This window comes from Polypterus senegalus, chromosome 9 (genome assembly GCF_016835505.1).
Source record: "Polypterus senegalus isolate Bchr_013 chromosome 9, ASM1683550v1, whole genome shotgun sequence".
Classification (NCBI taxonomy): domain Eukaryota; kingdom Metazoa; phylum Chordata; class Cladistia; order Polypteriformes; family Polypteridae; genus Polypterus; species Polypterus senegalus.
The window spans coordinates 35,149,633-35,164,366 of NC_053162.1; the positions used below are offsets into that span (position 1 = coordinate 35,149,633).

At 40.0% G+C, this 14,734-nt stretch overlaps 1 protein-coding gene across 1 annotated transcript in view; it reads left to right on the forward strand.

The window, feature by feature from the left end:
- The first annotated feature begins 1,550 nt into the window (after window positions 1-1,550).
- rbl2 (retinoblastoma-like 2 (p130)) overlaps window positions 1,551-14,734 on the forward strand; it is a 76,195-nt gene continuing 63,011 nt past the window's right edge. Inside the window, exon 1 of the mRNA XM_039762910.1 lies at window positions 1,551-1,924. Coding sequence (XP_039618844.1) covers window positions 1,787-1,924 — 138 coding nt within the window. The 5' untranslated portion in view covers window positions 1,551-1,786. The remainder of the gene's footprint in view (window positions 1,925-14,734) is intronic.

Sequence of the window (14,734 nt, forward strand, 5' to 3'; positions counted from 1 at the left end):
GAACTATCAATATTTGATTTTCATTTAAACACTATTTGTAGATAATTGGAAAAAAAAGGAAAAAATTACATTGCAATCATTTATTCATTGAGAAATGAACAGATATGTCACTTCTGTCTGTCAGAAAAGTGAAGTCCACCACTGGCTCTAATAGCTGGTACTGCCACCTAAGGTAGGCATTTCCTTCACCTTTCTAGAAGTCTCTAACAGCAACTTTTTCTATCTCCTCCATGCAGAATTATTTAAGCAGTGTGGTTTCTGATGGATGTCTTGTGTACACAGTCCATTTCAAATCCCCCACAACATCTCAATGGGATTCAAAACCAGACTTTGACTTGGCCATTCCAGAACCCTACATTTCTAGCCACTTCCTGAAGGATTTACTGGATCCAATGGTAGACTAATGCACTTTCACATCAACTGTGACAAGAGCTGCCTGTAGGTCACTTAATGAAATTTTGGGATCCCTTGAGATGTCTTTCAGCATCTTGCCTTCTGCTCACAGGAAGAACCTGTTGAGGTAGCCTGGCCTGGACAAGCTAGCAGTTGTCTGAAATCTCCATTTGTAGATGACCATCTGGATAGTGGAATGGTTGACTTCCAGAGATGGTGTCCAGAGATTTTCTGAAATCCCTCCCCAGACTCCTAAGAATCTATAACCTTTATTGTGGGGGCCTCAGATAGCACTTTTGATCTCAGCATTGTGATTACAGACACTGTGCCATGTAAATGTGGCATGATCTTTGTTATGTTGTATCACCTTTACCTATGGCTACTGTTTAAAAGATGATCAAACCCCGATACGTCCACGTATGTTAAAAAGAAGACCCAACACATTCCCTACCGTCACGAGTCGCGGTCCTGGCCAGTACAGTCGTGCTGCTTCGAGCATCATGTTGGTTTTTAAACCATTTAATAAGCGACTGTCGACGTGACAAACAGAAGGCATCGAAAGGAGTCGCGTTTGAAATTCATCAAATCAAAGCAATACTCAAACGACTGTCAGGGCCAAAATCTGCCGCTTCCTTTCACTCTCAAATTACAGATTACAAGTTTCAATACATAGCGGGTTGGAAAATGACGGACTGACTAAAGTTTTAATTCTGATCGCCTCCTTTAACAGTACGAACTGATCGGTTGCGGTTATGATTTTTATTCCAAATAGGTTAATTAAAATATCTTTACAAATGCATATAATATAAATTTTTTTTTCACTGTTTCTGCTCGTGTGATCTTACGGTTTACTGGACGTAGGGGTCCAGATTTTCCATTTTGACGAAATCTAGAAATCTTTATAAAAACAGAAACAACCCGCAGCCCAAAACAACAGGCACCTCCACCTTTCTAGCACTGTGCGTGTTCACGCGACAACTTCCAGCAGAAGGCCCGCCCACTTCGCCGTATTGAAGTCAAATCTGTCAGTTAGGAAGCCGCGGCTAAGGTAGGCGGGACAGCGCTGCTACCGCAAGCGTCCTCTATTCACAGCGCATTGTACGTCTCTTGTGGAACGTAGAAGCGTTGCATGAAGTGTAAGCGAGGGCACCAGGCTACGCCCCCTGAGCGCAGCAGCTGTCAGTCATAGGGCATTTAAATGGCTTCACTGTACAGCTCGAACAGTACTGTACAAACAACAGAAGCGCCCTGTTTTCTAACTCGATTCTTGTATCTAAAGACTACGTTGTTTGTACCGTCTGCCGTAAAAGACCGCGACAGCTTTGATAAGCGCCAAGTAGCGCTGAACACCCTCCTTAATTAGCGTCTTGTCTGCTTCTGATAACCGTAAAAAATGAACGAAGACGCAGAAGAGCTCCAAGCGACGAGAAGCCACTTCGATGAGCTGTGCAGGAAGCTGAACATGGACGAGGCGGCCGGCAATGAGGCGTGGAACAGCTACGAGAGAATCAGTAAGAACTACACATTGGAGGTGAGGTGACTGGGCGCTGGAGATGGCATGCGATGTCGAGTATTATATTGGGCTTGTGCTGTACGTGTGGTCTTCATCCTAGTAGCGTCGCCTTATTATGTATCAGCTGTTTTTTTCTTCTTCTTTTTTTACTTGTTTTTCCTGTGTTGATTGAGTGGAGAAGCTGCTACCCTGGATGCGTATGAGTATTCAACGGATAAGACACAGAGAATGAGTTCGATTGATTATTAAATTTGATGGACTGCAAGTTTTCGTTGCCACGATGAGCTGACTGTTAGATAAAGAAACAGAACCCTGTTTGTTTGGGTTAGCTTTTTATAGAACATCAGAGAACCATTGTCCAATTCTAGACAGTTCCTGCCTTTAAAAAGATTCTGATAAAATGATAACGGACAAATATCAACGTAAATGGGTTGTTATATGTTATATTCTTAAATAGCTGAGTTGCTAAATGGCAGGTCTTTTTTTTATGAGCTAAGACAGCAATGAGTGACTAAGTGATATGGAGTCATTTTCATATACAAACATTTTCTGATCCCTATAATTCAAGTCAGTTCATGGTGACCCAGTGTATCTCACTAGGTTTAAATCCCAAGCCAATCCTGGACTGAGTGTCAGTCCGTTGCAGAGCGTGCTCACACAGACACAGTGCATACCAGAATTCATTTAGAGATGACAGTTAACTTGACTTGCTTGTATCCGAGATGTGTGTGGAAAACTGGGAAAATGTGTAAACTCCACAGAGTTGGTGGGACTTGATATCATTTCATCATGGCCACACCTGAATGATAAAAAGTAAAATGCCATTACTTTTTATATCTCAACATTTAGTAGTGTTGGCAATATAAGAGCTGTTAAAGAAGCCCCTAGAATTGGGACTTCATGCCCCAAACTTCAAGTGGATTTTAGACTGCTTTTATTCCACTACACCAACAGTATTCATTGGTCATCAACAAGCACCTTTAAGAACTGCAGCAAATGATATCTGAGATATGACAAATCCAAAGGTTTCAAGACAAGGCCCACATTATCATAGTAATACTATACTAATCAAGACTGTACAGATTGACAGCATCCCTTCATTCACACTGATTTTCAACGCAGGCACCCAGGGTAGTGTCCTTGGCCTCCTTTGTTACTTCTTGCTCACCAATGTGTTTGTGGCCAGACCAAGGCCAGCTCCATCGATACCATCATTTTAGGCCTTTTACCGAGCAATGATAAGACAACTTAAGGCCATGTCACATTACGTGACATTTCCAACGGTTTTGAGTAGGAGCTTTCATTTTACTTAATTCAAGAAAGTCAGAGGCAGCTGGTGGTGTGCTGCCGTCAAGGCCGGTCGTGTAGTCTGTCATGCCCATTGACTCACTTCTGTAAAACTAAACAGTTTTGATTTTGTCTTTAGTCATATGGGTGGGCTTTGTATGCATGAGAGCTGACAGCAAATGAACGCTCATCCAGAGGCACAATGCATATGATGCAGTGACCAGGAATAAGGAACACAGGTGTTTGGAACCTTATGACCTCACAAACAGAAGAGAAGATCATCTGTCTGATGTGTTTTTTTTTTATGTAACAAGAGATAATTTAAAAAAGAAAAGAAAGGGCAGAGACTACTGCTGAACATGCCATACCCATTAACTCATCATAAGGCACCAGTCCTGTCCTGCAGTACGTTTATTGGGCTGTCAAAGGGCGAGTATGATTGTGCTCAAAGGCCGGCAAGCACTCAGTAAATTAGACATTCTTAGAGATTTCGTGTCAGGTGAATAGATATGACCCGGCGATAAGATCAGCAACTGCGGTCGGTAAGTCTGGCCTACCCCATAACTAGAAGTTATTAGGGCTGTGTGTTGGCAAGAATCTCCGCATACAACAAATATAATACAGGGATTACAATTCTGTATATTGCAAAACTGTCAGCGAGACAATATAGTGCAATTTTTTATAAATGTAAGTTTAGGAAACTGTCATAGTATAAAGAATGCACCACCATATGCATAAAATCTGAGTAAAAAAGTTAACTTTTTTATGAAGTCAGAACAGTGGGCTCTACAACTGCATTTGTTACAGTCCCCTGTAACTTCAAACATCATATCGCTACTTTTTTGTGCAATCTGAGTAAAGGAATTAATAGGCGTCTATTTCAGTAAAAATAATTAAAGTGCTTGTACTTTTAGATCCTGCTTTAAAGATTCACAGTATGCTTCAGTTTTTCTCAAGTAGTTAATAAAAGATAATGCATAATCCCTTTAACATCCACCATCATAAAACTGCAATCTGAACAAAGGAATTAACATTTTTGTATATCAGTAAAAAAAAAAAAAATAAAAGTGCATGCAGGATTCTTTAGGTTAAACAATTCAAAAAAATCATGAACATACAGTGTTATATATACAGACCGTATATGTATTAAATTATGCTTTAAAGGATCACATTCTGTTGGAGTATGTATGCCACCAGTTTTTAGTTTCTCAGTCTCAAGTAGTTTAAAGAAAATGCACAGTCCCTGTAACATCTGACATCATAACACTATTTTTTCTGCAATCCGAACAAAGGAATTACATCTGTCTGTGTCAATGAAAATTAAAAGTGCTTGCAGGATTCCTAAAGAAAATGTTAAAAAAAAAACACAAAGAGATCCTTAACTTGGATTGCACTTTGTTATTACAGCTTGTATGCACTGTATGCCAGTGCTTATTTTTTAATGTCAAGATGTTTGTGGAGGTAGATGGGCTGGTCAACATGCCCAGCATTTAGGACACTTCTCTGTGCGGTAAAAATGTCTCTGGTGGGGAAGAAAACTCTTTATCCAGAGACACTTGTGCCAGTAATGCACAGGAAACACTTTGTTACTGTGGATAATGGAGGGTAGTCATATTTGTGTCCCTTCCACCCACTGAGATGATTTTCTAGGAGTTGCAAAGGGGTTTCTTCTCTAAACCTCCTAATCTCAGCTGCAGTAGCATCAAGTGCAGAATTTGGTGCATCATCTTTGGCAGGGGCAAACTTGTTTAGCTCCACACAAGTCCGCGAGTGCACATGAGCTCCTTGTTCTCTTCATGGGCGGCTGGGGCGTGGAGGCAGAGCCATTCTTGTAGTTAGGTGGGTGATCGACCTCCTCTGACTGGTCAGTCTCCTCCACCAGACTGTCTATCTCCTATTGCTGCTGAAAATCATCAAAGCGCAAATCAAACTAGGGCTGGGCAGAGTGGTGGCTCTGTGGCTAAGCATCTGTGGAGGTATGAGGAAGGTTGCTGATTCAAATCCTGTTACTGCCAGAAGGGATCCTATTCTGATAAGCCCTTGAGCAAAGCCTTTAACTTGAAAATTGCATGTGATGTCAGCCTCGCTCAGTGTGAAAATATCCTTTTCACTCTTTCTGACGTCTGTTCAAAGGGGTGCAGCATAGCTGGTTGGTTGTTGCTCTAAAAATCTTTCTGTCATGTCACAAGAGCTTCTCCACCTTGTGACAATGTCTGTGATTAACCTGTGTTTTGGTAGCTGGTGGCTTGTTTGTGTTTTAGCTGGTGGCTGGCTATAGTACTGCCTCTGGAAAAGGTTGTAACACGCCTGATCCTGCTGAGTCGTCACTCCACCATTGGCAATTTCATTGCTTTCTACAAGAAAAGATTCAGGTTGTGTGCAAAACATCATGTATGTGTCATGTATGCAAGTCCAGCCATGACGTTCATATTGGTTGCATTGTCTGTTACAGTGATGGGCTCTTTCACTTCCGATCGCCATTTATTAATGGCCTCCTTTAGTAATGCTATGAAGTTCTCTTGTGTGTGGCTGTCATGCATCACTCTTGTTTGCAGCACACTCAAGTACAACTTTCACTCATCTGTTATGGTGTGCCATTATGGTTATGTATGATTCAGTGGCCCTGGATGTTCAAGCATCTCAGGTCAAAGCGACTATCACAGCTGAGCTGAGAAATTCCAGTACCCTTGTCTTCACCTTCTCGTACAACTTGGGTACAATGCTGTCGGCGATGTGTTGTCGGGAGGGTATGCTGTAACGAGGCTCTATTGTATTCACCATATTTCGGAAGCCTTCATTCTCTACAACACTGAGAGTGCACATATCTTTGCAAATGAAATAGAGTATTGACAGAGTTATTTTAGTTGTACGACTTGAGGACTGTGCTAAGTTCGGAGTGTGGATTTGTTCCAAAGTGAGTTGAGAGGGATCCACTCGTTTAATGTTTGCCGTTTGGTGCTCCTCTAGCTGTATTTTAGAATGGTGTCTGGCTAAGTGTGCTCTAAGATTCATTGTGTTTCCAATTATTTCATTTTGGCTTGACACATTTTGTAGATGACATTGCTTCTTTATTGTAGAAGCCAAAATGAGCCCACACTCACACATTGTACTCTTCAGGTGCCGGTCTTGCTCTTCAGGATTCAGCCATCAGTGGTAACATTAGTAGTCCACTAGGTTTGCTAATGCTAATGTTAGGGTTGTGCTGTTATAGTACTTATCGTCTCAGTTTACATTTTTACGTTAGCTAAAGCGCGATTATAATACTGCCATCTAGTGTTCAGGGGGTGTAAACACAACACAACATGAACCACTGTGTTCCATGAATCTTTGCATGTAAACTCTTCTTCTTCTTTCGGCTACTGCAGTTAGGGTTCGCCACAGTGGATCATCTTCTTCCATATCTTTCTGTCCTCTGCATCTTGTTCTGTCACACCCATCACCTGCATGTCCTCTCTCATCCATAAACCTTCACTTAGGCCTTCCTCTTTTCCTCTTCCCTGGCAGCTCTATCCTCAGCATCCTTCTCCCAGTATACCCAGCATCTCTCCTCTGCACATGTCCAAACCAACCATCCAACTTGAGCTGACCCTCTAATGTACTCATTTCTAATCTTGTCCATCCTCATCACACCCAGTGCAAATCTTAACATCTTTAACTCTGCCACCTCCAGCTCAGTCTCCTGCTTTCTGGTCAGTGCCACTGTCTCCAGTTCATATAACATAGCTGGTCTCACTACCATCCTGTAGACTTTCCCTTTCACTCTTGCTGATACCCGTCTGTCACAAATCACTCCTGACACTCTTCTCCACCCTGCCTGCACTCTCTTTTTCACTTCTCTTCCACAATCCCCATTACTCTGTACTGTTGATCCCAAGCATTTAAACTCATCCACCTTCGCCAACTCTACTCCCTGCATCCTCACCATTCCACTGACCTCCCTCTCATTCACACACATGTATTCTGTCTTGTTCCTACTGACCTTCATTCCTCTCCTCTCTAGAGCATATCTCCACCTCTCCAGGGTCTCCTCGACCTGCTTCCTATTATCGCCACAGATCACAATGTCATCAGCAAACATCATAGTCCACGGGAACTCCTGTCTAATCTCGTCTGTCAACCTGTCCATCACCATTGCAAATAAGAAAGGACTCAGAGCCAATCCCTGATATAATCCCACCTCCGCCTTGAATGTATCCATCACTCCTACCGCAGACCTCACCACTGTCACATTTCCCTCGTACATATCCTGTACTACTCTTACATACTTCTCTGCCACTCCCGACTTCCTCATACAATACCACAGCTCCTCTCAAGGCACCCTATCATATGCTTTCTCCAGGTCCATAAAGACGCAATGCAACTCCTTCTGGCCTTCTCTAAAGTAATAATTAAAAATTTGATACAGTGTTTCTGAGAATTGATGCAGTATCACAAAACGTAATACTGCAATACTCAAGTGTACTGATATTTTTTTACACACATAGAAGTTATGTAATGTGAGATCAGCTTTCTCGAAATTTGTCATTTGACACACTGCTGCCAGGATATCTTAATATCATTAAAACCAGAGAGCTGGCTATAGACTTCAGGAGTCAGATCACACTTCCATTTATCTGTTGGGATGCTGTGTAGAATTTTAGCAGCTTTACATTTCTTGGAGTCACCATCCCAGGGGCACAACAAATCTAGACTATTAACAAATAGAGTCTTGGGTGTCCAGACAAAAAAAAGAAAAGTATCTATTCTCACTAAGCCCAGTTTGTGCTCAATAGAGTCCATTCTCAGTGGCTGCATTGCATCCTAGTATTGTACCTGTTCAGCCCTGGACCATTAAGGTGGTGAAGAATACTATAGCACCAGTTTAACACCCTTCTTTTTTGGAGATATTTAACACACACAGTCTTATAGGGGGTAAGAAGAGAATTGTTAAAGACCTCAGAAGTTCTTGCACAGTTGCATTTTTCCCATTTCCATTCATGACTAAGCACATACTGAAAAGTGTATAAATGTTTCTTGTGTATAGCATTTAATGTTATATTTAATGAATGACATCATTATATTCATTGTTGTTGATATTTTACTACTGTCACAAATCAGTGAAGGACATCCAAGTGAAAATTTTATTGAGTCATATAAACTTGAACCCATTTTCTTATCAGCCTCCTGAGCAGTCTTTTAGGCACAGCTGTTCTGATTTTAACTGAAAAGACAAAAATAATGCCAAGAAGATGTTAATAAGTGTTAGGAGACCAACAAAAGTCAGTTTCAGTAAGTCTACTATTAAACAAGGAGTTACTTGTGTAATTTACCTTCAGATTGTCAGACTGGCTGAACAGAAACCCTTCAGCTAAAACATTGTCCAGGGTTGTGATTAGACCACCCCATTCAAGTGAGGGTCTCCAGTTTAAAATTAAGGTGGTACTCTTCTGGGTTAGCTGGTAATGGCAAAAGTTGAAGAAGTAAAGTAACAATAAGAAAACGGTTACCACTCATTCCAAAGCAGACACATTTCCCGAAAAGATTCACTGCATGACCCAGCCTGCCACATCCATCAATCAATAAGCAAGTACTACTTTTGTGCAGTTCAGGTGAATATAGCACTTTACTTTTCTTGGCCCCTACTCCAGTATAAGCTCTTAACCTTTTTTGCACACAATTCAAGATCTCCGTTTTTAACTGCTCATTCTGCTTGTACAGTGCTTAATTCAGCGTATGTCTGTGGAAGAAATCCATGCATTTGGCTGCTTTGTAGCACTGGATGTCATCGCTGTGTCTCCTGTTAAGCTGTGATAAGACGGACAGTATGCTATTAGGAAGTCCTCATCTCTTATCTAGAATGTAGAAGTTCTTTGAATTTGATCAAAAAAAAGGTCATTGTAACTTGCCAATAAATCACATTTTAAGAGTCAATTAAGAATCTGACAACTATTTATGGCTCAGTCCTTATATTTGCAACATTCTCTTCAATATAGTCAAACTGTCAAGTTGTATTTTAGGATTATTGCTTATTAATTAATATAAAACACAGATTAATTGATCTCATAGGTATTCACCACCTTTAAGTCCGTATTAAGTAGATGCTGCTTTGTCAGCCATGATAGCTTAGGTCAGCCTTTCTCTATCAACTTTGAACTTCTCCACACTGCCACTTCTCCTCATTCTTCTTTGCAAGTCTGCTCAGACTCTGTCAAGTGCCATGGAGATTGTGTGTGAACAGCCTTTGTCAAGTCCAGCCACAACGTCTCTATTGGATTGAGATCTGGACTATAACTCACCCACTCCATTCCAGTGTAGGTTTGCCGTTACGCATGGGGTTGTTTTCTTGCTCCCAATGAGCAGTTTTCTTTGCAGACTGCATCACATTTTCCTCCAGGAATTCCTGGGATTTCTCTGCAGTCTTTTGTAGAAATCTTTTGAAAATCTTCCATGGCTTGCTGCAGAGAAGCATCCCTTCAGTATGAGGTTGCCACTACCATGCTTCACAATGGGGATGGTGTGCTTTTGATAATACGCAGTGTAACGTGATGTTTAGTCTGTTGGCTAAAAAACTCAATTTTGGTCTTATCAGACCATATGACAATCTTCCAGCTGACTTCAGAATCTCCCATGTGTCTTCTGTCAAACTCTAGCCAAGATGTCTTGTGTATTTTTTAACAGAGGCTTTCTCTTTGCCACTGTTGCATAAAGCTGTGACTGGTGAAGTACCCAGCTGCCGTTGGTGTCTCCAGCTTTATAGACTGTAGTTTGTACCTCCCTCACAGTTAACAGAGGACCCTTGGTGGCCTCACTCATTAGTCTACATCTTACATAGTCGCTACGTTTTTGTAGACGGCCTGCTGTCGGCAGATTTACAGCTGTGCCATAATCTTTCTATTCCTTAATGATTGATTTAACTTGACTCCAAACGATTTTCAGTACTTGGAGATTTTCTTGTCTCCAGCTCGTGACTTAAGCTTTTCTATCACCTTTTAAATTAGTTACTTGGCGTGTTCTTTTGTCTCCAATATGTCGGTTAGGCCACCCTTTTGACTCACAACAAGATGGCCCTTACATATACAGAAGCATATAAACTACAATCCGTTGAAACCCCAGATAGGTGATCTCCACTGAACTAATTAAGGGACTTCTAAAACCAACTGGCTGATCCAGTAATGATTTAAGTATGTCACATTAAAGGGGGTGAATATTAAATAATGGTTTTGTGTTTTATATTTGCAGTTAATTTAGACCACTTTGCAGAAATCTGTTTTGACTTTGACATTAAAGAGTCTTTGTCTGGTGATCAGTGTCAAAAAGCCAAATTAAACCCACTGTGATTGAATGCTGTGTAGCAATAAAATGGGAAAGCTTCCAAAGGAACAAATGCTTTTTATAGGAACTGTATTCTACTTAATTCAGCTTACGTCTTTGGATGTTATCCATGCATTTGGCAACTTTGTAGTACTGTATGTCACCACAATGTCTCCTGCTAAGCCGTGATAAGACTAACAGTATGCTGATAGGAAGATCTCTTGTCTAGAAAGAAGCAGTTCTTTCAATATGAATTTGATCTTAAAATAAAAAAACACAAGTACAATTTCCTATTTATCACTTAATAACACAGCAGTTTGACCACACTGAAGAGTTGAACCATAAATAACCATCATATTCATCATTGACTATTCAAAAGTAATTATTTTAGGAATATTGCTAGAATGCAATGTAAATTAGTGCAACTTTCATTTCCTGTCTGGATTTTTGCAGTGGTTTATTTATCCAATATTAACAACATCCCATAAAGGGATATGCAAGAAATTGCTGAAATTTCAAAAGCAGCACACTAAATTAAAAGAAATGACTGAGAACAAGCATGTGTGAAAGGTGGTCATCTAATAACATAAACCATGATATTAAATTGGGACCAAGCTTAAGAAAGAGGGTATTTTAATATACTAGGGGGCTCTGTCCCCTGCTCGCTTTGCTCACCAACCCCTGTGTTTGGTTAATTGGATATACAATTTTAAAAGCTTTTTTTTTCTTTGGAATTGTTTCAATTTCATTATTTGCACTGTTACGTTAAAGCTTCATTAAAAACAATATTTGGAATTACCTTTTCTTCAAGATCGCATTGAATTTTGATTCCGTTTTTGGAGACACATTGTGACAATGCAACGTATAACTGCCTGTGAGTGAATATTGTTTCTGTTTCCCTAATAAATAATCCGACTTTTTCTAATTGTTTGTCCCTGTGATTTATTGATTGTCATAACAAAAGCTATTCTCACAGGAAACTATAAACATTTTAATACAAATGCAATATCAAGATCTCCTTTGGTGTCTAATGTTATTCACGAAATATATACATTACCTTTCTTGTCGCCTGTTAAAATTTGCATCGCTTCTATGTGATCATAAATATACACCTGACTGAATTGTGTTTTCTTTGAAATTAAACTTGTCGTTGCTTTAACTGTTGTGGGACCACAGAATCTCACAGCGTATGGTCCATTATTGTGTAAATCTACATTTTGTGTATTGAATGATGCGAAGGCGAAAAGTCTTTGTTTTCTGCTCTTTTATTTCTTACCTCGCTTTGGTCCTGATGATTAATTTCCTTTTGTTTGTGCTAATGCCATATTTACTATCTTTTTTCTGATGCTGTAGTGACTGACGTAATAAAGTGTCACAAAAGTTTTACTTGAACAATCGCCGACTTTGTAATCCCAAACACAACTTTCTCGCACCCTCTCCAACCCCTCATCCCCTGGGTCTCGCCCCCCCTTACCGCATCAATCAATACCCCGCTATCAGTCTTCCGTGCTGTATTCCGCCCTTCTTCAATTGGACTGAACAGTCACTTAAAACAAAAAAGGTTTCACCCTGGCTGGGATGCTACAATAGTTTCAAATTTTACTGCTTTCATATTCTTTACCTTTCTCTGCATGTGTATTGCACCATCGTTTGTTTGAGCCTTTCAAATTCCAATGCTTTCATAATCTCGTATCTGCCTTTGTTTCGCTGCAACGCTTTTTGGTCTCTTTTCTCCATGCTGCTCTTTCTTCTTTGCTTAGTCGTTGACGTTTCATCTAGAACGTATTGTTCTTATACGCTTTATATGTGCTGAGAGCACAGGATCTGTGTGTGCTACATGCCTTTACACGACTGAGTGTTTTGCTGGCCGTGCTCTTATTTGATATTGTTTGCGTCTCGCGGGTCTTATAAGTGTCTTCCGAGAAGATCATGTCTCGTCACCCTGCTTTTCCTTTCCAGGATTTTTTTTATAATAGAGATATATATGAGGTGTGGCAGAAAAGTAATGAGACTGATTTTTTATTTACCAAAGTTTTTATTTTTTTCAAACATCAATGTTATCCCCTTCAAAGTAGTTCCCTTGGGCAGCTACACACCGATGGAGACGTTGTTCCCACTGTTGGTGGCAGCGCTGGAAGTCTGGTATGGTCTTCAGCATGTCCGTTACACTCTTTTGGATGTTTTCTAAAGTCCCGAAATGACGTCTTTTGAGGACATATTTCAGTTTAGGAAAAAGTCACACGGACTGAGGTCAGGTGAATAAGGGGGCTGGGGAACCACAGGAATGCCTTTTGAGGTCAAAAATTCTGTTATGGAGAGGGCAGTTTGTCGGCACCACTTTGGCACAGACCTTTCGCATGTGCAAATGTTCAGTCAAAATTTGATGAACGGTAAATCTGTTCAAATTTAATTGTTCACTCAACATTCTTAATGTTAAACGACGGTCTGATCTCACAAGAGTGTTCACACGTTCGATGTTTTTATTGGTTTTCGAAGTTGAAGTCCTCCCTGAACAGTGTTCATCTTCAACGTGTTTTCTGCCTTCCAAAAATGATTTGTGCCAACGAAAAACTTGAGCTCGGGATAAAGAATGTTCCCCATAGGCCTGTTTTAACTTTTCAAATGTCAGACTTGTCGTTTAATGGCACAACGTTGCTCCAAATTCCGCTGTTCCATTTTGCGTGACGCACAACCAAAAACACAACTTCGCTAATAGCAGTCACAAAAATCGCGTAGTTAACGGAAGGAGTTGAAACTCGCACTGAGCTATGGGAGGGTACTGATACACGTGCTCTATCAAGGACAACAGTGCAGCGTTGCCAGATCGCTTGCAGTGTTGCCAGTCTCATTACTTTTCTGCCACACCTCGTATATATATATCATTTTTTTTTTTATAACTTTTATGACCAAACACAGGCACATCTGATATAAACTGGTCAGTAACTGAAATGTGAACAAAAGTCTCGGAAGAGAGTGTTGTCCTCCGGTGTCCTTGCATAGAGTTCTTGTGTAATTTCATTTTAGTTTTAACATTCTGATTTTTTTCAATTTAAATCACTTTTAGAATTGGGCCTGTGCAATTTCTTGATTTTTTTTTAGTTGTTCCTTGTACTAGACTACCCCAGACTTTATCAGAACTGAGTTTCAAATTGGATAATCCAGTATGTTCTGTTCTTCTAAATGTTACTTACAGACTTTTATATTTAGAAAGCCATTATATAAAATGTGTTTTAGTGTCTTTTTGTTCCAATTTGTTTTTAATCTTTGCGTTTTCTGTGATACTTTCTGAGAAAACTTCCATAAGAACACTCAGTGCTAGTTCATCATCACATCACCTTCCATAATGAAGCCTGCGTAGTCCAGTAGAGGGTTTCACTGGTTGGAGTGTACTCTAGCAGCAATGGGCACAAGCCATGAGCCAACCTTAGTGCCAATCCATTACAGGGCAAAATCATTCATTAAAGGCCAATTGTGAGTTGCATTTCTGATTTACAATTGGCTGGTTTTCTTCTGGATTAGTTTCACAGTTTGAGTTCACTCTCGGATTGCACAGTGTTTCAGCCTCTTCTTTATGTTACTGAATGTCAGTCTTTTTATTGTTTAAAATTTATATATATATGTGTGTGTGTGTGTGTGTATATATAATATAATATATAATAATAATATAAAATATGTGTATAAATAAGGGTGCAATGTTTTGTTGTATAACAGGTTTCATGCCATGCTGGATCTCTTGGTATTTTATTGTTTTATGCCTTGTGCATGTTTATTCTGCTTTAGAGCTTCCTTTGTGAAAATATATTGCCACAAGGCAACTTCCTCACACACATTGGAGGACCGAGGCTGTGCTGACTGCTGCTTCAAGTTCACAGGTGATGTTTCTTGAGGCAGGCTTCCCTTCTCAAGTGTGGTAAAGAAAAGCAAACAGAATTAAACATCTGTGCTGCAGCTGTTCTGAAGATTGCCTGGTCCTTGCATTGTTGTTTATTAGAGAGTTTTAATGATGCTCATCACAAGACCTGGTTTTATTGTATGCATTGTTTTTACTAAATGAACACTGTCAAATATATACAGAAATAAAAAAAATAGAACAGCAAAATTATGTTAAATTTGATACCAAATGAGTGAAACTGTTTGAAAATCCTTTCCTATGTTGTCTGTCCTTAGGGTTTCACTTGCTGGGGTCACAATGCTCAGAGCTGTACACTGGTTATAAACATTTGGTTTCTAGATTATAAAGAAGCTGTTTCA